We start from the raw sequence: 23,447 nt of genomic DNA on the forward strand, positions 1-23,447 counted from the left end.
GATTTTCTGCCCTGGCTGAACGAAGGAGCTGATTGAGACGTAACCGGACGCAACCCCGTGTCTGGGAGTGAGGCAAGAGTAAAACAACAAAGCATAACGTTAGCTAAAAATGCATTTGAAAATCAGTCCAAAAATGTATGATAATCCGAAATAAATAACGATGGGATAAAGTTTATGCGTGTAAGAAAATATATATTTTTAATTTTAATAGGCTATTTCTTTGGGAATCTGGGGTTTTATTTAACTGCTCTGTGCTCTATCTTTCAACAGAAAAAAAATGAAACGTATTTTACATCATTCACGTTTTTCCTGTATTAAACGGACCCAACTAATTAAAACGAGAACAACGCCTAAAAGCGGACTGCGATTCTCTTTGAGAGGCTCCTACTACGCCATATTCTTAAATGTACAGTACATCTGGAACGACGTTGGTTATTGATATGTCTCAAAGTAACTTTTGTAGGTCAGTGAATATTGGTGCACACGTACAGCCGTGGCGCTATGTGTCGCTGCTGAGCTCGTCTTCGGCTTCGTCTTCACTTAAAGGAGACGCAACAAAGAGCAACCGTAGTGGGCCCTGCTAACAGCGTGGCTTACTATAGCTTTAAGAACTTAAAATAGGCTCTGGGTCTTTAAAATGAATTTTGCACAGTTATTATAGAGATGATAATACTTCATTTTCGACTTATATTTTTGCGCTAAATTTGCAAAGAGACGTAAGTGTGTCCAGTTAAATATGTTTGACAATCGGATCAGGGCCGTTAGCAATCCAACATTTTTTCATATTTTATGCCTTCTGTTTATTTCAAGCTACGTTTCAATTTGTTGAGAATTATTGAGGCGTCCAAAAGTAAGAAAAAAAACTACTTTAGCGGTGATGGAGCCGCAGCTCCCGAACAACAAAGAGGAGGTGGAGAGTGAGGCGGCCATGGAGAAATCCGCGGGGCAGAGTACCGCATCCAGCCCGTGCAGGGTATTCAGAGGACGCGGGGACGTGTGCTTGACGACCGAAGGGACTTGCCCGCCCGAAACAAACGGAGCTGCAACGAGCGTGGCGGGTTCCGGACGGGTTTTACGGGACAGGTCAACACGCGCCATTCCCGTGTGGAGGCAAAGTGATATCGGGGAGGACCGGGATGAAGTATCCCGCGAGGCAGCGGCGAATCGCCGGAGGAAAGCGAAATGCCCGAGGCGCAGGAAGAGCGCAGCAGCCGCCGCGGGTTCATCAGATGCGGGCAGAGAGAGCTGCGGCGACTGCGACCTGCTGGATGAGTAAGTGCACTTTCAGCCTGCAATATATGTGATGTGTTATAGGTTAAAATAACAAGGCCCCGCTTGTTAAGTTCCTAATGGTAATGCATGGCATTTCTGTGCTCCTTTCACACGTTAAGGCGTAATGCTGGCAGACTGCAGTGTTTACATTTGCACTAGTGAAAGTAGAGTGTTTCTGAGAGAGTAGTCTGGCAAAATGATTCACGCACGCCCAATCTTTGACACTGGAAGGAGAATATGAAAGATGAGACATAATAAATAAAACCGCCTGTTTCTCCGTCTTATGACAGGTTTGAAGAAAACAAGGATACGCTGGTTAATCGAGGTACTTTAAATGACATTTATTTTGTTCATGAGCATCTAAAGCAGGCCAGTATATGTATACGGCCAGCCATTGTATTATCTTATAAGTGTTGTTGTTTAAAAAACTAAGTAATCCAAAATTTACTGGTGTCTCTTTGTTTATTCATTGCAATTCTTAAAATAAATGGTAAAATATGTAATTGTTAAGAAATTACTATTTTTTGTCATTAAATTCTATAGTGTTTATCTCGAGATCTAGCACTTTCGACTAGTTTGTGTTCTGGTTTTGCTAGTTTACTTTTTGGTTCAATAGTACTGGTTACAATAACTTTTACTTGTAACCGTTGACTAGTTAGAATAGCTGCTGTATAGTTAAAATGAAAAAAGAAAAACATACTAGTAAGATTAAACATGTTACTAGTTGTCATTGGAACACAAACTAGTGTCTAATAAATTGGTAATTAGTACAAGTAGACACTAGTTTCTATTTAGTTAGTAGTTGTAAAACTGGCGTAGATACCAGCAACAATTGGAATACCAGCCAGATTTATCTGAATATCTGGTAACTACAGTAAGGTTCCATTTGTTAGCATTAGTAACTAAAATAGTTAACATGAACTAAAAATGAAATTTACATTAATTACACATTACTAATTAATTACTAAAACCAAAAGTTCTATCAGTTAACATTTATGTAAAGGACCTGAGCTGATATGAACTGACAATGAACAGTTGTATTAACTAATGTTGTTACCAAAGATAAATCCATTTAGTAACAAATACATTGCTCATTGTTAGTTTATACATTGACTAATAAAAAAATGTAATATCTAAGTTGCATATTGCCGTGCAATATGTAATCAGACAGAGATACTGTTCATAGCAATACATAATAGTAGTATATAATGAATATGGATTGCCAAATTGAATGGATACCACTCACTAGTATTATCGAACATACTAGTAATAAAAAAGAACAAATCATTTAAAAATAGATACTAGTTAGTTTTAAGGAAGAAATGTTAAAACAACTTGCCTTCAGATGTGATCTGATTCTGCTTCATGTGACTGTGTTCTCTTCCAGCGGCCCGCGGCAGACGGGTGCAGGTGCGCTCAGGGGCCCGCACCTGCCGGGGCTCGCCTAGGACTGTGTTTAAAATTGAGCCAGAATTGGACATTGACTATGGTACGCTGCTGAGCTTTTAAATGTAGTAGGCTGAACATAGGTCCACTACAAATTCTTGACAGAATACTGACTACAAAACATACTTACAAATAACTATAATGGTTGCACATTTTGCTTGCAGTGGAGGCCAATAAAGCAGTCGAAAAGACAGGAACAAGGTGATTGATTGCACATTTATTATGAGAACACATGGACACTTTCTCATGAAAGACCCCATGAAATCAAAGTTTTGTGGCTTTTATATGCATTTAAAATGCATGAAAAAATATACCCAAAATATCTTGCCTCACCAAATATATTCCAATTCTTGTCCTCCAACTAGCAAAAGCCAGTAGCGCATCACAAATCACAGCTGGCTGTTTGTTAAAAAAAGAAAAACTGCTCGTCAAGCCATTTTGTGGGGTCTTTGAGGACACTGGCTACTACTGTTTAGGTGTTTGTATAACAAGCCCTGTGTTTGTTACTGCCATGTTTTAGTGTGGAGAAAAAGGAAGAGGAGAGCATGGATGATGAAGACGTTGTGGAAGAGGAAGAGTGTCCATTTGTGGATGATCCAAAAGATGAAAACTACCTACCCCATTCACAGAGGTAATGTTGTACTTTGTATATACAGTGGCGGCCAAAATTATTAGAACACCTCTGGGAGTCATCTTATTGGGCCTGTATTTATTAACCAAGAGGACAATGACATGAAAAATTCTTCTAACTATTGCCGGAACTACCTGCGACGGAAGGAATCTGCTGGAACATTGAAAATGATGGACTGGTCTCCATCAAAGTCCGTACCTCAACCCCAACGAGCACCTTTGGTGCGAGTTGGAAAATAAAGTGCACAGATCTATTCTACTTTCGAAGGAAAGCCTTTGGCTTCAGTTGCAGAAGGCATGGGATAACATTAGTGTTGAAGTTCACAGAGGAAATATATTGACACTATGCCAGAGAGATGTGCTGCTCTAATTGTTGCAAAAGGTGGACATACCAGATATTAATGTTAAAAGTGGATAAAAACAGTATGACTCACTTCATCTGATAGTCAGAGCAACCATCTGCATGTTTCATGAACATTATGAAATTAAATCATGTTTTGGAGGCAAAAAAGGTCAATATTTTCAGACCTGTCAGGTGTTCTAGTAATTTTGGCCACCACTGTTTACTGATTGTAGTCATTTGGATTTGACACAAATATGAACTTGGAGATTTGTCAAAATTGTTTGTCATCATAACCTCTTGGAAACGGTTATTATTTCACAAACGTTTTGTTATTGGATGATTAAAATAATCAATCAGTGTTTCAATTCAAGTTGCGAATTAGGCTGACTTAGCAGGGTTTTCACGATCATGGAAAACCTGTAAATAGTCATTGAATTAATGAAAAGTTCATGGTAAAGACCATACTAAAGTCAGTATCAGTTTTTCTAGTCATGCTCAGTTTGAAAATGTTAAAGGGTTAATTTCTTTAAAAAATGAAATTGATGTCATTAATGACTCGCTCCACACCCGTAAGACCTCCGTTCATCGCATCCGTTCAGAACACAGTTTAAGATATTTCATATTTAGTCCGAGAGCGTATCCAAGTGTATACACACTATACTGTCCATGTCCAGAAAGGGAATAAAAACATCATCAAAGTAGTCCATATGACATCAGTTAGTTAATTAGAATCTTTTAAAGCATCAAAAATATATTTTGATCCAAAAATAACAGCTACTTTTACTTTTATTAAATTAACGACTACTTTGATGATGTTTTTATTCCCTTTCTGGACATGGACAGTATAGTGTGTATACACTTAGAAACGCTGTCAGACTAAATATAAAATATCTTAAACTGTGTTCCGAAGATGAACAGAGGTCTTACAGGTGTTGAACAACATTAGGGGGAGTCATTAATGACATAAATTTCATTTTTGGGTGAACTAACCCTTTAAATTGGCTGGAACTGCTCTTTGTGGGAGCTAAAGGTTTTTAAAATTGGTATATAGCCTATAAGAAAATCAAATTACTTTAGAAATTCTTATCCAGTAATCACAAATAACTGGAAAATGCAAATCCATTGATCAAAGGTGTGCCAAATTTGATTTCAGTCATGCATTTGATTATGGCTTTATGCTCCTGTTTGTGTGTTCAACAGTGATGAAGAGGACGTCATCAGCAGCGATGAAGATATCCCTTTTACAGATGACCTGAATGACCAGAGCTATGATCCTAAGTATGAGAGGTGCATGTGTGTTTTTGTGTCTTCTCTATGATAAAGGTCTTGTCTCTTATGCCCTCTCCATTTCTGTCCTGTTGCGTAGAGATATTCCTAAGTCAAGGCGCAGACCCCCTACCAGACTGACAGAGAAGAAAGACAGGGCTGCGGGGCAAGATACAGCAACAGATCAAGAGACGGAGATAAAAACTGAGGGAGGGGAGAGCACAGATGTGCAGACCGCTGCTGAAGTTGAGGAAGGCGCTGAGCCGCCCAGGAAGTGAGTCCGTAATTTTGTTTTATATGTCTGTGATGGAATTATAAGTAGACTTGACAAAAGCACTTCATGTCACCCCAGCAACAAACATCAGATTCATAGTCTCACTCACATGTTTTCTCAACAGACTGTTGTGTGAATGATAAACAAACATTAACTGTCAGACTGTCTTGGTTTTTTGTCTTAGAAGAGGGCGGAGAAGAAAAGATGATAAAAGTCCTCGTCTTCCTAAGAGAAGGTAACAAAGCATTGCGCAAAACAACTGAAAACAACCCCAAATCAGGAGTAGAACCGTAACCATCTTTTTAATTAGAATCCAGATTAGCAAGAATGTATTTGGTTACATTTTATTTAGATGGTTCACCTTATACATTCTACTAACAATAGGTAACTTTGCAACTAAATGTTATATATTAATGTTAATTATATTCTGTGGAAATTGACAGCATGCCACAATTTACTGTTGCATCTACTTTGTAAGATTCTAGTAAAGTAATGATTCCTACATTATCTGAAGATCATTTGTTCTTCTACATAGGAAAAAGCCGCCGGTTCAGTATGTGCGTTGTGAAATGGAAGGATGTGGTACAGTTCTGGCTCACCCACGCTATTTACAGGTACAAACGCAAACCTGTGATTCCCTTGCTGACTGACACCTATCAGAGAAATTAGCCGTGAAACCTTTCTGTTGTCTTTCTCTCCTGCAGCATCATATTAAATACCAACACCTGATGAAGAAGAAATACGTCTGCCCTCACCCTTCGTGTGGAAGACTCTTCCGGCTGCAGAAACAACTACTGCGCCATGCCAAGCACCACACAGGTCAGACAGACACGCTTAAAGCTTGTAATGCTTTTTAATGAAGTGTCTTTGGTTGGATGGCTTTTTTAAAGTTCAACCTGTGTTGCAGATCAGAGAGACTATATCTGCGAGTTCTGTGCTCGCGCCTTCAAGAGCTCTCACAACCTGGCTGTGCATCGAATGATACACACTGGAGAAAAGCCACTACAGTAAGTCATATCACTGCTGCTTACATGCTATTACTTTTCCATTTGAGGTAGGGATGTTAATGCAGTGATTTGTACTCGAGACTCTGACTTTTATGGTCTCGTCATGGACTCGTGTGCATTTGGACTTGGTTTTGACTTGTACTTGAACATATTAGGAGTATAATAATACTTATTTCCGAGTCCATTCGAGTCCCAAAATATTCATGATTATTGCTCTGTAAATATTTCTTTAAGTTAATGATTGACACGTCCAATGATGTGTGATTTTATCTGTAATTTATCAGGGGCTGGAATTATATGCCCCTTTCTGCTGATTGGTCAACCGAAGATTAAACTATTCCGTCATCAGTTCTTCCTCATTTCCGCACATCAGAATAAAAGTCCTGCGCACATACCGCTGTACTGATTCGCGTTTATTAGAGCTACATTTCTCTGTGACTCAAAAGTGTCACAGAGAAATCCAAACCTTGTTAAATTAGTAATAAAATGAACATCTCCCCCAAAAATGTCTAACAAAAGGCCGCCCGCCCTCTCTTCCTCCGGCACGCTTCTAAAAAACACAGACAAACGAATCCATCGACTTGTGGCGACACATTGATGTCTTAAGACACGAAACGATCGGTTTCTGCGAGAAACCCAACAGTATGTTATTTTTTTTACCTCATATCAGATGAATCTCATCTAGTATTCCCCAGCGTCATTACTTTCGTCGAAGAAGGTGTAAATCCCGGCGCGATCATTATACACACGCTTTTTTCATTGGTCCATTGGATCGGATTGCTTTTTTCAACTCAGCCGAACCACTTCAGAGTTCGTTTTCAATCGGGCAATCTCGGAGCGATCGTTTTGTTGTTTATCTGAGTATGATTGCTGTGTTCATATATGCCTAAATGAGCCGAACTAAGAGGGGAAATGCACAAGGTTCCGAAACAACCACTCCAAACGAGCTAGGTGTGAAAACAGATTACATTTAAGGGTAAGGGATTACCTACAGTCTCCTTAAAAAGACCCCAAATAAGATCAGGTTCAGGGTTCAAGATCAGTAGATCAGGGTTTCATTTTGTGATTAATGACCAGCTCAATGTTAACCATCCTACTTTTTACATGGTTACTCAACAAATAAAACATATATTAAACATTGGTTCAAATTATTTTAAAATTGTAACGTATTTGTAAAGCTTTTATTAACATGTTGTCAACAAAGGAGAAACTTTAAAGGCCCACTGAAGTGCTTTGAAATGCGCCGCATTATTCAATGTGTTGACGTAATTTCCCCTAAAACTCCAGCTGTTAGCAGCTCCTCCCCTTTTTTGAAACAGCCAATAGTGTTTCGTTAAAAATAAACAGTTTGACTAGAGCGCAAGAGCAGACTTTCTCTCTCTGTTTGGTAAAGCCAGTTTCCTCTAACACTGTTTACCATCATAATCTCCTCCATATCGCTTTTGAAATGCAGCATTCTGTGCAGAATTCAAATGGGACGATATGTTTGTTGTCTGCGTGGACTCGCGCATGTGATCTGCGCTGCGCTCTCGTGTCTGTAGTCTAAATTTAGACCAGAGCCGTTGGGTTTTAATAAGATGATTTTAGGACTTTGTGTTGGGAGAAAATAATTTAAGTGTGTAACGACAGCAATTTTGTCTGATTTCTAATAACCCTGTATTGATGTAAAGTAAATGGAGTCGAGGAGTCGATTCCATAGACTCCCAAAGTGGGAGTCGGGAATCAGAGTCGACTCCAAAAAACCTGGAATCGAACACCCCTATTAACAACTGACCGATTTCAGCCACAGCTTCAGCAGTGTAAGGGGGCGGGCTTTAGATTCTAGAGACCATTGTGACTGGACAGAAGATTTGACGAGAAAGTGAAATCTGCGATGATGTCACCAAAATCTAAGATTCGTTTTAAAGGAAGTGGGAGACTGTAAATTTTGAATGCTTATATCTCCTAAATGCAAATTTTGTCTATAGTTTTGGAACATACCAGCTTATTCATAACTTTAAGGCAAACACAGTCATACTAAAAGCTAAAAAACTTAAATTTTGATTTCAGTGGACCTTTAAGGGCTGTCTGCAATTTTCTGCAAGCTTAATGGTTTAACTTTTGACAAGAAAGAAATTAAGACCTAAATATTAGTATTAAATTGGTCATTTTACAGTTGTACTATAAAACATTATTAATATTTGTGTTTATCAGAATCAATAAAATAATTAAAATTTAAGAGTAAAATATAATTTTTACCATGATAATAGTTCTTATTTTGTTATATTTTTATTTAATAAATCTAACAATCAAAAGAAATTACAATATTAGTAATTATATTCATGTATAATCACAAAGTCTGGCCAAATTGTTTAGCCCTAGAAAAAAAACTCTTAAAAAAAATTGCATTTATTAAATAACAATTTGTATCAGATTTGTATCAATTTGTTCTTTACAGGAAAATACTTTCATGTTTTCAAATTCAAAATTTAACATTTAGTTCAATGTGTTACTTGCTGTTTCTTTGTTATTGTGAAATCTACTATAATTTTCTGAGTGAAAATTGTTTCTACACCAAATGTTTTTCAGTTTAGTAACAAATTTAATTTTTCAGAAATTGTGTTCAAAGTAACACCATTGGTTGAGTCAACATTGCTCCATCAGGATGTTTTACTTTTACAGGGAAACCAGTGCCTAATCATTCTCTCAGAATATTAAGCAGGAAAATTGTCTTTTTGAATTGAAAAAACTTCATATTATATGTAAATACTTCACATCATTTTCCAAAAAAATACATCTAGGTTCTTTATTATAGTCTATAAAACAAAGGTAAGAATTAGAATTATTTGCCCTCTTCCATGTTGCAAATATATCAAACATATTTTCAGCAGTATATCTCTACTTCCTAGGTGTGAAATCTGTGGTTTCACATGCCGTCAGAAGGCCTCCCTCAACTGGCACATGAAGAAGCACGATGCGGATGCCACATACCAGTTCTCCTGCAGCATCTGTGGCAAGAAGTTTGAAAAGAAGGACAGTGTGGTTGCTCATAAAGCCAAGAGTCACCCCGAGGTGCTCATTGCAGAGGCCTTGGCTGCCAATGCCGGAGCCCTCATCACCACTCCTGCAGGAGTTACCACGCTGCTGGAGACCTCCACGGGCTCCGTGCAGACAGAGCAGGCTGTCCCTGAGGCCCAGGGGAGCTCTGCGGTGTCAGCGGGTCAGGTGGGTCCAGTGATGGCTGTAGATCAGGAAAACCCGCTGCACTCCATCCAGGCACCGGTGACCCTGGCCATGTCATCAGGGTCACCATGTCAGGCAGAGGAGAACACCGCTCCCTCACAGCAGACCTCCGCTCATTCTCTGCAGATGCCTCTACAGTTTGTCTCTACCCCCATCTCGCAGCAGCAACAACAACACGAAATTCAGCAGCTCCCCCTCGAGCCCTCTGCTAGCAGCGTCTCCCAGCATGCCGCTTTGGTCCAGCAGCTGCCTGTGCAGTCTTACAGCCCTCAGTCCCAGATTGTCCACATGACTTTCAGAGGTCTTCCTCAGCACCAGCTCCCACTGGTGTCTGTTGCACAGCAGCTGCCTCTTCAGAATACCCAGCCACATCAAAACCAGACCCTCCCCAGGCCCCCAAGCCACAACCCGGCTTCCGATACTTCCCTCCTCTCCCAAACCCTGTCCGAGGCGCCCTCTGACTGCCGGAGCGGTTTGGGATTCGGGAGTAATCCTGCCTCCTCTACGTCTCCCCAGTCCACAACTCCTTCTGAGACAAGACAGGTGGTCTGGGAGGGAGATGGGACTAATGAGAATGGAAATGGGGGTGGGGTTTGGGAGGCGGGTGGGCAGGGGCAGGAGCAAAACATGACAGACAGTTCAGACGTCCAGATGCAGCGCGTTCTGATGTAGTGAAGGAAGTTGGTGTAACATGGAGGAAATTGAGATGACTGTTATTTGTCACGCTCCTACACACCCTGAAGTTAAATATATAGAGTCATAAATATATTGTATGTAATCGCATTAACTTTTGGTAGCTTTGTAGAAATGTCTGTACCAGGGAGACTGTGTTTGAGTTGTTGTCATTGTTCATTTTGTATATAAACAGTTATAGTTCCCACCAAAAACCACATACGTGTTGTGTGTGTGTTTGCATTAGGTGTGTTAAAGAGGCTTTTGCAGACCTCAATTCATGGTTGTCTGTGTGAGTAAAGTCATTGTGTGAGCAAATTTGTGCCATGTGGCTTGAATAGGTACTGTAGAAACTTGGGATGCATCCATATTACAGATGAGCTGATTATTATTTTCATTGCACGGTCCATAAATTAAAACACTATACTATTTTGTCTAAATAACATTAAAAAATGTAAACCCTAAAAACAAATCAGTTGTTTTAAATCTTATACGTGAATTTAGCCATCACAATGAAAAATTTAATATTTAATAAATATCACATTTAATGAAATTATTAACATATTAAAGATACACTTTAAGTGAGCATATGATGATGACAAAGGTAACATGCAAAAATAGTGGAAACTCAAACTATTCCATATTGGCTGATATACTACCATTCAATTGTTTGGGGTTGTAAGATTGATAAAAGATAATGTCATTTATTGGCAAAGGTGAATTTTCAGCATCTTTATTCCAGTCTTTGTCACGATTCTTCAGAAATATTTCTAATATGATTTGCTGCTCAAGAAAACTCTTATTAATGTTTAAAAGCATTGTTTGGTTTTTTTGAACCTGAAATATATATATATTTTTTTTCAAGATTCTTTAATAAGTTTATTAGAACAGCATTTGTTTTGAATATAATCTTTTGTAACATAATTTATAAATGTCTATTAGTCACTGTTGATCAATGTAATGCATCCTTACATAATAAAACCTACTTCTTCCTTTAAAAATCACCTCAACACAAATGCAGGATCCACCTGGACGATGCGACGGCAGCCATATGGTGCCAGAACACCCACCACACACCAGTTTATGGTGAAGAGAAGAAAGAGTGATTAAGCCGATCAGTATGGGATTATTAGGAGGCCATGACGGACAGAGCTCAGGATGCCAGGGTTATACCCCTACTCTTTTTCGCAGGACATCCTGGGATACTTAATAACCACAGGGAGTCAGGACCTCGGTTTAACGTCTCATCCGAATATATTTATACTTTTAAAGCTTTATTGTTTCAAACCCTTAGAATCCAACTAATGTAAAGTTTTTTTAGTTTGAAAACTACATAAAATTAATGCAATTTTAATTATGACATTTGTTATTTCTTACATTTGTTCGATTTTTCAGTCTCTTCTTGTATTGACCACATCACCATATGTCTAAAAGACCTCTGGAAAAAGTCTTTTATACATTTTACAGACTAATAATATAATTAGTAGCATATTAATTCAATAAATATAACAACATTAATTGTGAGTGTTTTCCATATAAAAGAGTCGTTGCCCAATTTATGAGCATTATAATATCGTTTAGGGCTGTGAGAGTCTGGCATACTGCTTGAGAGCACGTTTTGGTGGAATGAGAGAATCATTCACCCCGACTCTTTTTTTCTTTCGCTGTTCATTGTCTTTCTCTCCGTCTGCCTCTGTGTCTTCCACGCAAGAAGCCAGTGGATCATGATTGTGTGAACCTGCAACATTGGCATCGTCTTTTGGTCCATTATCTGATGTGCCAACACAGTTACTCTGCAGATCGCTGTCATGTGCGAACTTGCAGCGGCTCCCAAAGCGGCAGCGACCATCCTTCCTGTAGGCCACACAAATGCGTTTGCCGCCGATCTGGGTGGGGCGAGCTTGTAAAGTAAGAGGTACGTGTTTCTGTAGGGCATTCAGTCTTTCCTCGGCCATTACTTTGAAGGGGTTAGCAAACACACTGCTGCCTGTAAGCGCTCCACCCGAGCTGGAGCCTCCCAGGGGTGGAGGCGGGAGCTTGTGGGTGTGAGGACGGACGGACGGGGTCAGCAAGGACTCGGGACAGGAGCGTTCAGCAGCAGGCGCCTCCTCTTGATCAGATTCAGACTCACTGGAAGGCGATTCCGACTCCAAAAGGAAATTACGGCTTTTTGCCTGTTCTGCAGCACAATCCGTCTTTCTGAAGGACCTAGGTTACACGGGAATAATTAAAAAGTGTTTAACGTTACTTAAAAAGTAATACTTGATCCTTCTCAGATCATTAATGGAATAGTTTACCATTTTTTTCTTTAATTTTTTTAATGTAACGTTAACTGAATGGTCAGTGTTGTAAAATTTCCTCAAAAAAAAAAAAGATAAAAGAAAAAAATCATCCTTCTGTGCCATGGCATTTCAGATTCAAGTTTTCGAATGTAGAAAGATGCTACTCTGCACATTTAAATGAAAAATACCTTGATAATGTATTTGTCTGGTTAATTATGAATTAACGTTACTTAACGTACTCCTTCTGATTGTCTTCTCCCTTCTCTTCATCCTCGGACTCGGATGAAATCCCGTATCCCACAAGCGAATTCATATCGACTCAAATAGGTTAATGATAACTATTACCCAAAACCGTTCAAATACTTGTGAATTCGAATCGTTTTTAAAGATTCAGTTGTCAATCGTTTATTTATCCGGAAGTCGGGGTTTCATCGTGGCTCCCAAAGCAGATTGCAGTAGAAACAAAAGTAAATGACCGTGCCACCGTGAGGCGCGGAATGGTATTGCGACAACGATAAGCAAGATCAGAACTTGGGGGTGTTAGGGTAGCCTAAGTAAGCGGATAAACTCAATCTCGGTTCCAAAAATGCAGGCAACTTTCTAAGGTAGGTATGTAGCCTAAGCAGCCATAGCATCTTAACTTACTCTCTGAACATAACCTGGGGGTATTCCAGAAATACGGTTATGTGACATACAATTTATTGTCATCTCACAATTAGCACAATATCATCCTTCTTCTCAGTGAATTGAGATTACTTATTAAAAGAAAACATTGAAAAAAATAATTGCTCAACCACCCAATAGGTGCACTATGTATTTTATGTAAATCACCATAAAAAAGTTAGTACAACCAAAAATAAAATTGATGTCATTAATGACTCACCCTAATATCGTTCCACAACAGTAAGACCTACGTTCAGTAGTTTTTGTTATTTTTGGATCAAAATGTATTTTTGATGCTTCAAGAGATTCTAATTAACTAACTGATGTCATATGGACTACTTTGATGATGTTTTTATTCCCTTTCTGGTGATGGACAGTATAGTGTGCATACACTTAGGTACGCTGTCGGACTAAATATAAAATATCTTAAACTGTGTTCTGAAGATGAAAGGAGGTCTTACAGGTGTGGAACAACATTAGGGTGAGTCATTAATGACATAAATTTCATTTTTGGGAGAACTAACCCTTTAAATAAAAGAAGAAGAGGAATTAAATGACAACCTTCTTATTAGCATCTGTTTCCATGGTGAATCATCGATTCGTCACTCTTTTAGAATGTCTTGGGTGTTAACCGGGAACATACTAGTTGTCTAAACTTTTGCCCCGGACGTGTTTTTGCAAGGTTTCCCAGTATTATCTACCTAATGTTAATATATATATATATATATATATATATATATATAAGAGAAGAGCTCTTTTCCAAAACCGATAAAAGTCAAATTATTATTTTTTTTAAATATGAGTCTGTCATGCCATTTTGCTGTGTAAGCCTACTTGAACCTATTCTCTGCTCCATCAATCTTTGGTTCCAAATCGCTATATTTCCTTGTTTAAATGTAGGCAAGATGCAGTTTCTACGCTGGAGTGATTGCTAATGAGAGAAAAGCGTGACATACAGCTTGAGAGCAGTGGAGCTTTTATTATGTCACAGACAAACGCTTCCGCTTTTTCTGGTCATGCTTATATGGGGTAATGCAGTGCTGTTTTATCATTAGATACATTTGAGTGTATTGAAAGTGATGTTATAACGTTACTCTGCGTTCCCTCAGCAGCTGCTCCGAGACACTTGTTGCCCACTGCCTTAAGCTAGATGGATATTATGCATGGTAAAACATGGTATTTGAATTGTGGCATAACATGGTATAAAAGTTGCTCACTATGTCTAATAAAACATGTAATATATTAAAGCTTCTTTGGTGTTTCCATGGTTTCTAAAAATTAAACCGGAAATTGAGGGTAATACGGGTTTTGATAGACAAAGCATGGACACTGGTTGAAATTGAAACATTTTGGAAACATTTGGGATCATGTAAATCAAGTCAACCAAATATATAACATTGTTAGTTTTTAAATATTTTATTCCCTAACAATCATACATATTGTGCCTTTAATAAAAAAGAAAGAAATAGCCTAGTATGGTGTGCTTTTTCTTAGTGTCCGTTTCCACGGTGACTCGTCAATTTGTCACTCTGCTGACAATGTCTTGTGTGTTAACCATGAACATACTCTGGGTTGGATGAACTTACTCCCAAGGGTGTGTTTTTTGAACCAGCGTACCTTGAGTAACCTTGAGGTTGGGGTTAATCAACCAAAAGTTCAGTGTATGTTTGACGGTAAGATTTTCCAAATTGCATTTTGGAATACGCCCCGTTCCAAAAAGTGAAACCAGACAAGGTTTATACCTGACATTTTAAAATCTGAAAACTTTAAAATCTAAACAAATGCACTGAATTACACATTCACAGTGTGGATTTGACTGTTATATTATATCAGTTTTGTTATAGTTAACTAAAACTAGGCTATTAAAAATCTATTTTTAATTGCTAAATAAAAAAGCAGACTAAAAAAACCCTAAAATTACTACAACTAAATTCGAAATTATTAGAAATGTAATAAAACCCTAGAAATGACAAACGTACAATAGAAGTACTAAAACTTAAACTCAAAAGAAAACTGAAAAAATAAAAACAAAAGCCAATTTAATAATAAATGCGGCAATAAACAAAACTAAAATGACACTGGGATATAAGTATTTTCAAACAGTCCTAATGTGGTGAGGGACATATACCTGTACATCATTTACAGTGGAAGGGACATAAGGACTATTTTGCCTCCACCGCTTTGTGAAACAGCTTGCAGGATGCATTTATCTAATACAGCTGAAGCATCTTATCCATTAAAACTGAATCCAGTATATTAGCAGTGTTAAAATGAATGACCATCAGACACTGAATTTAGTTGTAATATTCAAGATGAGTGTTCATTGCAGCTGTTATCAGTGGCAGAAGGAATATGGCAACAACATACATCTTCTCTTGTGCACAGTCTGCAAACCGACACGTTCTGATCTATCCATTCCAATGAGCCTGGGTTGGATCTATCACTTTGCCACATCTGCGGCTACTTTCTATTGAAACTACAAAATGCAAACAAATATTCACAGCTGGATATGCATCCACTGACTGACTGAGACATCTGCACTTTTGTTTTTTAAAATAAATATTAAAATAAAAGATACATTTAAATTTACACACATTATTTCATCATTTGAATGAGCGGGAATGTATTACAGACAGAGCCAATGGGACTTAGTGCTTTAAGGTCATGGTAGGGCAGTATAACCCATAAACATTGCTTATCCAATAGGGCCCTCAGACTGACACCAGACCAATTTCATAGAATAATATGTAAGATAATGGCATTATTTAACCTAATTATATGCATAATTAATATGTTAACCTTACAGCTTGTATAAAAGGAGGGTTATAGCAAGTAATAATTTTAAAAGTAATTTGATTTCCACAACAACAACAAAAATATTTCACAATTTAAAATGTCCATGCTAGTGTTACACCGGTTTTAACAACAGCACTCCTGACACTAGATCACACAGTTTAGGGATAGGTTTTAGATTCCCAATGCCTCTTGTAGCAGACAAATGGGAATATTATGTTAAAGTTTGAGACACATTGTTCAAATTGAGTTACAGTCATTAAAAAAGGGTTACAACACATCCTGACCTCCCCTATTGTTAAAAAGAGAGCTGTATGCACTGATAAGTTTAGAAAAACAGAAATGTGAAATACTGCCCTGTTATACCACCCTTTCTTGACCTCAGTTTCTGTTTATGCACTAATAAAATGGCTGCCGAACACAGATTCTGGCAGAAAGCACAGCAGATTTATGTAGAATTCAAATGGACTTTCACAAAGCAAAGTTACAAATCTGCTATCAATTAGAGGGTAGTTTTTATGCATTTAAATATGAATATTTTGTCATTACTTAATCTAAGCAAATTGCAACAACATTAATGCACTTTTTTAAAAGTGAATTTTAAATCAGCTTTTACATTAATATGTCCTAAGAATCATCGTGTTCTTAAGATTTCTTCAAAGATCTACCATTTGCAAACATGTAGCCAACTTTGTTATAGGCTACTTAAACATCCTAATCATCCAAAAGATTAAAAAAAAAGATAACATCATGATATGTGATGCTCAAAATTTACAAGTGAGGTAGGCAAGCAATTAATTTAGTACAAAACATACATAATGCAAACCATAGACCTCTCCTTTTACTCAAACCACAAACTGCCGTTGTAAAAACCCATAGGACATCCCAAAAGGCTCAAAAAACTCTATTCGGTGCTTTGTCCTTTACTTTTGTTTATATTTTCCAGTTTGCATTGGTGGTAAGCGTGAGTCTATGGGGAGAACTCTAAGCCAATTAAATTCCATTTTGGCCTTCCGTTCCCAGCCCCTCAAACGCACTACGTTGCCATAAAGAGGCGGAGTCACTGGAAATTCAGAACTACATCTTAAAGCTGGTGAGCAGCGTTTTTGGAAGTCGTGCTGTAAGTCATTCATTAGATTTGGTCACAGTGGAACAACTGCAAATATATAAGGAGTGAGAAACAGCGCCTGAGGATCGCCGTTCGACATCTATAGTCTACGGTAGTAAATAGGGGGTCATATTAAAGTAAGAACATGGCTATTTATTCCTTTTATGCTGGTTTGTTCCTTCTGTTGATTCTGTTATTTTTCAAATAGGTGTTTTTGAGTGTAAATGGCTGGCAGAGGTACAAACGGTCGTCATGGGTTGCGGGGCCACGCAGGGAGAACCGCAGCTCTAGCCCTGCTTCTTCATAAGGAATGCACCCAACTCCTGGAGTCATACGTAAGGCTCAAAAAAGAGCTTATTTATACAGAACTAATATGATTATTATATTTAACTGTTCAGCCTTTCCTAATTATGGCCTGGTGTGCGACTCAAACTGAAGTCAGCGACATCATGACATTTAGCTAGTTACAAGAATGTCTGGAGGCAGCAAACGAACTGTGTTGTGACAGTGTTGTCTATGAGGCTATGTTATCCAGACTTGTCCGTGCGCGCAGAGGATGGGACGTGTTTCTGGATTAGACTAAAGGCGCGATTGTTCCAGTGATAAATACATTTTTGATTACCTGCCAAATGGTTCAGGTCCACCACCTCCTCTTGTTTCCCATGAATGTTCAAGCGTACTTAGAGTTTCTGATTGTTTCTTGGAAAAGTAGCCTGAACCATGGGAGCGGTTTGGAATGTAGTGGAGTCTTTTATCTTTGAAATAGGTGAGCAATATGATTACTGTTCAACCTAATTAGCTGCTCTGCTTAGAGTGCTACAGTATTAATTAGTGACTTAATAATATTCCAACTACAATTTATATGAACATAATACTTTTAGGCTAAAGCTGAGGCCCACATATAAAGTATTTATAATGTTTTTCATTATAACATTAAGTTGCCTATACAAAAAAAATACAAAAACCATATTTTTTTAAAAGTTGGCAACTTTTTGGGAGTTTTAAACATATGTTTAGGTGACCGTTGGAAATTGTGTGTTGATGACTGTAAAAGGAATATACACCGATCAGGCATAACATTATGACAGGTGAGTCTTCATCCCGGCACCTCTTAATGGGTGGATATAGTAGGCAGCAATTTAACATTTTGTCCTCAAAGTTAATGTGTTAGAAGCAGGAAAAATGGACAAGCGTTGGATTTGAGTGAGTTTGACAAGGGACAAATTGTGACTGCTAGACAACTGGGTCAGATCATCTCCAAAACTAAAGTTATTGTGGGGTGTTTCCATTTGCAGTGGTCAGACTCTGTATCTATCAAAATGGGTTCAAGGAAGTCGTAATGGGTGGTGAACTGGTGACGGAGTCATGCAAGAAGTCCTCGCTGCAGCCTGTAGCATGATGACGTACTGGATCAGATCCAACACGTACTGGACGCGCACGTGTGGTGGTTTCATTCACAATTTGATGACGTCATATACGCATGCGCAGTAGAGTTTTGGGAACATCATTGAATGCACAGGACAGTTTTGCTGAATAGATAAATACTTAAACCGCTCACGCAAAAGTAATGATTAATAACATGCTCACACCATCAGGACACACGTTTTGCATTTTCCCTTGAATGTGTAGGCTACTGGTATTTTAAAGTTCTTTACAGATCGTGTTGCATTGTACCTTGAGGATTCAAATTACAGGACAATTACTGGACTCATTTTTCCTTCCACTCAACAGCAAGTATGATCAGAATATATTTAAATTTTAACTGTTTTGCATGCATGTACAGCAAAACTAGGATAATTTAAGCATCACATTTATGAAAAGAACTTGCTGTCCACGTCCAGAATGTAATGAAAAGATCATCAAAGTAGTCCATATGTGACCTCAGTTGGTTAGTTAGACTTTTTTGAAGCATCGACAATACATTTCGGTCCTAAAATAACAAAAAATACTTTTAGTATTGTCTTCTCTTCTGTGTTCCTCGGTCATGAATCATGATTCGGATCGTGTGTCAAACTGGCAAACTGCTGAAATCACGTGACATTGGCGATATGAATCACGAATCAATCTGTGCTAATTCACGACCGTTTGATTCTTTATTTGAGGTTTGAAAACAAAACGCGGAAGAGAAGACAATGCTGAATAAAGTCGTATTTTATTGTTATTTTTGGACCAAAATGTATTTTTGACGCTTCAAAAGAGTCTAACTAACCAACTGATTTCACATATGGACTGCTTTGATGATGTTTTCATCACCTTCTGGACGTGGACAGCAAGTGAGCATACACTTACATTCAAAGGACAGAAAGCCCTCGGACTGAATCTAAAATATCTTAAACTGTGTTCCGAGGAAGAATGGAGGTCTTACGGGTGTGGAACAACATTGGGGTGAGTCATTAATGAAAGAAATTAAATTTTTGGGTGAACTAACCCTTTAATGTTGGTTCTGCTAGAAGTTTGTTGTGTATGGGGCTGCATAGCCACATACCAGTTAGGTTGCCCATGCTGACCCATGTCCACTGCCGAAAGCGCCAAAAGTGGGCATGTAATCATCAAAACTGAACCATGGAGCAATTTAAGAAGGTGGCCTGGTCTGATGAATCATGTTTTCTTTTATATTACATGGATGGCCGGTGCATGTGTGTCGCTTACCTGGGGAACACATGGCACCACGATCCACTATGGGAAGAAGGCAAGCCGGCAGCGGCAGTGTGATGTTTTGGGTAATGTTCTACTGGGAAACCTTGGGTCCTGTCATTCATGTGGATGAATTTGACACGTACCATCTACCTATGCACTGTTGCAGACCATGTACACCCTGTCATGGAAATGGTAGTCCCTGATGGCTGTGGCCTGTTTCAGCAGGATAACGTGCCCTGCCACAAAGCAAAAATGGTTCAGGAATGGTTTGAGGAGCACAACGACAAGTTTGAGGTGTTGACTTGGCCTCCAGATTTCCCAGATCTCAGTCCAGTCGATCATCTGCGAGATCATCTTTGCTGAACAAACAAGTCCGATCCAAATCTGCCCCACCTCGCCACTTACAGGACTTAAAGGATCTGCTTCTAACATCTTGGTGCCAAATACGACACCTTCAGGGGTCTAGTGGAGTCCATGCCTCAGCGTGTCAGGGCTGTTTTACCAGCAAAAGGGGGACCAGCACAATATTAGGTTGGTCATAATGTTATGCCTGATCAGTGTAAGTTTACTTGCTGCTATCTTTTATTATTATTGTTTGCTGCTTTTACTCACTGACTGTCTTGTGTTTACCACGGTTGTTTCCATCATCTGGTATTTCACCAACTTTTCCTTTTTGTCTTACCATTTAGAAAAACAGTGAATCACTGCCATCCTCAGCAGTTGTCGGAGATTATTTAGTATCCATTCCTCCGCTGGTTCCTCAGCTGTCAGATGCAGAAAAAATATCTATCCTGCACGCTGCGCTCAAGGAGTGTCTGCGACTTCTAGAAGATGTCATAGCCCGGGAGGACGCAGAATTTTCCGATGAAGACAGCGAGTATAGGAGAAAACGGAAAACTGTGAGGGATCGTCTGGGGCACCTGTTGGCAAGCACAGAGCAGCTACTGGTGGATGGCCAGAAATTTGAAGCCCACGTTAAAGAGGTGCTGGAGTTAAAATGTCTAGCAGGCCATTTGAAATATAATGTTTTCTCATAAATGTAATGAAAACATCTAAACAATCTGTCTGTGCTTGTGTGAAAGGAGCTGGATGGTCAGGCGACCGGTGGGAGTTTCGGTCTGAAGATGTGGATTGTGCGAGTGCTGCAGGACCTAGTGCACTGGACAGGCCAAACATCAGACACCCTCCGCTCTCTGCCAGCAGAGATGGAGAAAGCCCCAAAGACAATGTCCCGAAGGACAAGAAGAGGCGCCGGGAAAATAAGGAAGTGAGACTAGATATGTAACAGTAAGAATGAAAGGGTGGAGCGGAATAGGACAGAATGATAAGAATGAGGAGAAGGAATTTCATTACAGCATGGAGAATGTAGAGGGTCAGAGGATCTAGATGTAGTCACTGGAATTCAGCATTCCAGCATGTGGAAAGCAGGAGGATCTGAACAAGATATTAGGGGGAGGGTTATCTGAACAAGATATTATTTTATGAAAGTTATTTTAATATATTTCTTGGTCTTTTAAATAAAATATTGCACAGTAGCAAAAACATGTAAATACCTTTAAAGATTAATCAAAACTCAAAACCTTTTACGATTGTTGACCTTTAGATGATTGTTGAGTCATAACAGACACTGCAAACTGTTGTTGTTGATGATGATATTTTTTAAGTGACCATGATGATCAAAGTGTGAAACACACCAAAGTCAGCTTATGTCTAATTTTTTGTTTGTTTATCAAACTGACTGTATGCGTTTATTTGCATTTATAAGTGATAGTTCACACAAAAAGGAGAATTCTGTCATCATTTACTCACCCTCATGTCGTTCCAAATCTGTATGCATTATTTTCCTTCATGGAACACAAAAGAAAATATTCTGTGCACAGATTTGGAAGGACGTGAGGGTGAGTAAATGATGACAGAAATGTTTTCTTTTTTTCGGGGGCACCATTCCAGGAAATTTCACTTTAAATAATAATAATCAACTGTTACAGATATCTAGAATAATCTACTGTACAAGCAGTGATGTGTACCTTAAAAGGCTACTTCACATTTATCACACAAATGCTTATTCCTGTTACATGTGCAGTGGGGAGTTATTTAGTGTACCATCTGTTGATGTTTGTTTGGATTAATTCCCCCATCCACACTCATGCAACTCCCATGCCCTCTGCTGGCTGCATAAAGTTCTGCTTTTTATTCCAGGTCAATTTGTCAGACGTGACTCTGGTCATCTAGTAACAGAGAGAAGTCTGTAAACAAGCCCCTTTTCATGATGATAGAAGTCATCGTACTTACACTGAATTTAACATGTCCAATATCTATTCAAAATCTTTATCTTAATAAGCCTGGTGTGTCCTTTGACTTAGGAGATGTACTGTATTGAGGAGAACTCTGGTGCCTGGTTACTGTTTGAAGATGACTGGAATTGGTGAAAGAAAAACACTACCATTTAATAATTTATTATTAATATATGTGTTTTAAACTTGCACTACAATAAATGGCAATATATATGAACTGCCTTTCAAACAGGTAGCTCTTAATTACTTGTAGTTGATTATTCTCTCTCTCTCTCACACACTCACTCACCCCTCTTCTGCCCCCCCCCCCTCTCACACAACACACACACACACACACGCACGCAAGCACGCACTCACCCTCCCCTCTTCTGTTCCTCTCACACACACACACTCACCCTCCCCTCTTCTGTTCCTCTCTCTCTCTCTCTCACACACACACACACACACACTCACTCACTCACCCTCCCCTCTTCTGTTCCTCTCTCTCTCTCTCTCTCTCTCTCACACACACACCACACACACACACACACACACTCACTCACTCACCCTCCCTTCTTCTGTTCCTCTCTCTCTCTCTCTCTCTGTGTGTGTGTGTGTGTGTCTATCTGCATGTTTTTCTAGCCTGGTGGGGACTTCAACCTGAATGCACACAGACTCATGGGGACTCGTGTCACTTTGGGGCCATAAATTGAGGTCCCCATTAGTACCACAGCTAATAAATCATACAGAATGAGTTCTTTTGAAAATGTAAAAATGCAGAAAGTTTCGTGTGATGGGTAGGTTTAGGGGTAGGGCTAGTGTAGGGGGATAGAAAATATGGTTTGTACAGTATAAAAACCATTACGTCTATGGTGAGTGCCCAGAACGATAGTGCGCCCGGTTTGTGTGTGTGTGTGTGTGTGTGTGTGTGTGTGTGTGTGTGTGTGTGTGTGTGTGTGTGTGTGTGTGTGTGTGTGTGTGTGTACACAACTGTGATAAAGGAAAAGCAGGATGTGTTTGGAAGAGTGGGGGTGGAGTGTATGTTTGTGATCTGTGTGTGTATTTGTGTCTATTGGAAGAGTGGCAGGATGTCTGAAAGGGGTATGCATGGTGTTATTGCATGTGTATTTGTCTGAGTGTATGTATGTATGTGCAAGTGAGTTACAGAGTGAGAAAGAAGAGAGAATGTGACTGTGATGTGTGTGTGTGAGGCAGGATGTGTGTGTGTGTGTGCGTGTGTGTGTGTGTGTGTGTGAGAGAGAGAGAGAATGAAAGGGGGAGGGGTGTGTGAGAGAGAGAGTGTGTGTGTGTGTGTGTGTGTGAGAGAGAGAGGCGAGAAAGGGGGAATGTGTGTGCGCTTGCGTAGGAGGGAGAATCTGTGTGAGAGTCGGATTGTGGTGTGTGTGTGTGTGTGTGTGTGTGTGTGTGTGTGTGTGTGTGTGTGTGTGTGTGTGTGTGTGTGTGTGTGTGTGTGTGTGTGTGTGTGAGAGAGAGAGAGAGAGAGAGAGAGAGAGAGAGAGAGAGAGAGAGAGAGAGAGAGATGGCACGCTCCTGTGTGT

General features: G+C 39.2%; 3 protein-coding genes across 6 annotated transcripts; 2 read left to right on the forward strand and 1 right to left on the reverse strand.

Annotated features, from left to right (window-relative positions):
* Positions 1 to 378: 378 nt before the first annotated feature.
* Positions 379 to 10,350, forward strand: zfp91 (ZFP91 zinc finger protein, atypical E3 ubiquitin ligase). Of its 3 annotated transcripts, none has more exons than XM_067441330.1 (12): positions 379 to 1,272; positions 1,563 to 1,597; positions 2,660 to 2,761; positions 2,883 to 2,919; positions 3,239 to 3,349; positions 4,892 to 4,969; positions 5,058 to 5,231; positions 5,419 to 5,466; positions 5,767 to 5,845; positions 5,936 to 6,050; positions 6,139 to 6,238; positions 9,127 to 10,350. In XM_067441330.1, exons 1-12 carry the CDS (start codon positions 878 to 880, stop codon positions 10,130 to 10,132), a joined length of 2,280 nt encoding a protein of 759 aa, XP_067297431.1. In that variant the 5' UTR covers positions 379 to 877; the 3' UTR covers positions 10,133 to 10,350. The 3 variants fall into 3 exon arrangements, with proteins under 3 accessions (XP_067297431.1, XP_067297432.1, XP_067297430.1); XM_067441329.1 differs by having other exon boundaries at positions 410 to 1,272; positions 5,416 to 5,466; XM_067441331.1 differs by lacking the exons at positions 1,563 to 1,597; positions 2,660 to 2,761; positions 2,883 to 2,919 and having other exon boundaries at positions 400 to 1,272; positions 5,416 to 5,466.
* A 151-nt stretch (positions 10,351 to 10,501) lies between these two features.
* On the reverse strand, positions 10,502 to 12,869 carry si:ch211-113e8.11 (uncharacterized). Its single transcript, XM_067441338.1, has 2 exons — positions 12,654 to 12,869; positions 10,502 to 12,340 (listed from the first exon to the last, which is right to left on the reverse strand). Exons 1-2 carry the CDS (start codon positions 12,725 to 12,727, stop codon positions 11,710 to 11,712), a joined length of 705 nt encoding a protein of 234 aa, XP_067297439.1. The 5' UTR covers positions 12,728 to 12,869; the 3' UTR covers positions 10,502 to 11,709.
* A 4,071-nt stretch (positions 12,870 to 16,940) lies between these two features.
* On the forward strand, positions 16,941 to 22,131 carry cntf (ciliary neurotrophic factor). Of its 2 annotated transcripts, none has more exons than XM_067441289.1 (4): positions 16,941 to 17,115; positions 17,187 to 17,313; positions 20,305 to 20,598; positions 20,698 to 22,131. In XM_067441289.1, the coding sequence occupies exons 2-4, from the start codon at positions 17,203 to 17,205 to the stop codon at positions 20,884 to 20,886; spliced, it is 594 nt and encodes a 197-aa protein (XP_067297390.1). In that variant the 5' UTR covers positions 16,941 to 17,115; positions 17,187 to 17,202; the 3' UTR covers positions 20,887 to 22,131. The 2 variants fall into 2 exon arrangements, with proteins under 2 accessions (XP_067297390.1, XP_067297391.1); XM_067441290.1 differs by having other exon boundaries at positions 16,948 to 17,090.
* The last annotated feature ends 1,316 nt before the right edge of the window (positions 22,132 to 23,447 follow it).

The sequence above is a fragment of the Pseudorasbora parva genome, chromosome 4 (genome assembly GCF_024679245.1).
Source record: "Pseudorasbora parva isolate DD20220531a chromosome 4, ASM2467924v1, whole genome shotgun sequence".
Taxonomy (NCBI): Eukaryota; Metazoa; Chordata; class Actinopteri; order Cypriniformes; family Gobionidae; genus Pseudorasbora; species Pseudorasbora parva.

Bases quoted from the DNA above. Each gene is read 5' to 3' on its own strand.
- zfp91 (XM_067441329.1), top strand. From the start codon at position 878: ATGGAGCCGCAGCTCCCGAACAACAAAGAGGAGGTGGAGAGTGAGGCG. The intron at 3,350-4,891 runs GTAATGTTGTAC...TGTGTTCAACAG, and splicing joins TACCTACCCCATTCACAGAG to TGATGAAGAGGACGTCATCA. The intron at 6,239-9,126 runs GTAAGTCATATC...TCTACTTCCTAG, and splicing joins ACTGGAGAAAAGCCACTACA to GTGTGAAATCTGTGGTTTCA.
- si:ch211-113e8.11 (XM_067441338.1), bottom strand. From the start codon at position 12,727: ATGAATTCGCTTGTGGGATACGGGATTTCATCCGAGTCCGAGGATGAA. The intron at 12,341-12,653 runs GTACGTTAAGTA...CGTGTAACCTAG, and splicing joins GGAGAAGACAATCAGAAGGA to GTCCTTCAGAAAGACGGATT.
- cntf (XM_067441289.1), top strand. From the start codon at position 17,203: ATGGCTGGCAGAGGTACAAACGGTCGTCATGGGTTGCGGGGCCACGCA. The intron at 17,314-20,304 runs GTAAGGCTCAAA...CTTACCATTTAG, and splicing joins CCCAACTCCTGGAGTCATAC to AAAAACAGTGAATCACTGCC. The intron at 20,599-20,697 runs GTGCTGGAGTTA...CTTGTGTGAAAG, and splicing joins TTGAAGCCCACGTTAAAGAG to GAGCTGGATGGTCAGGCGAC.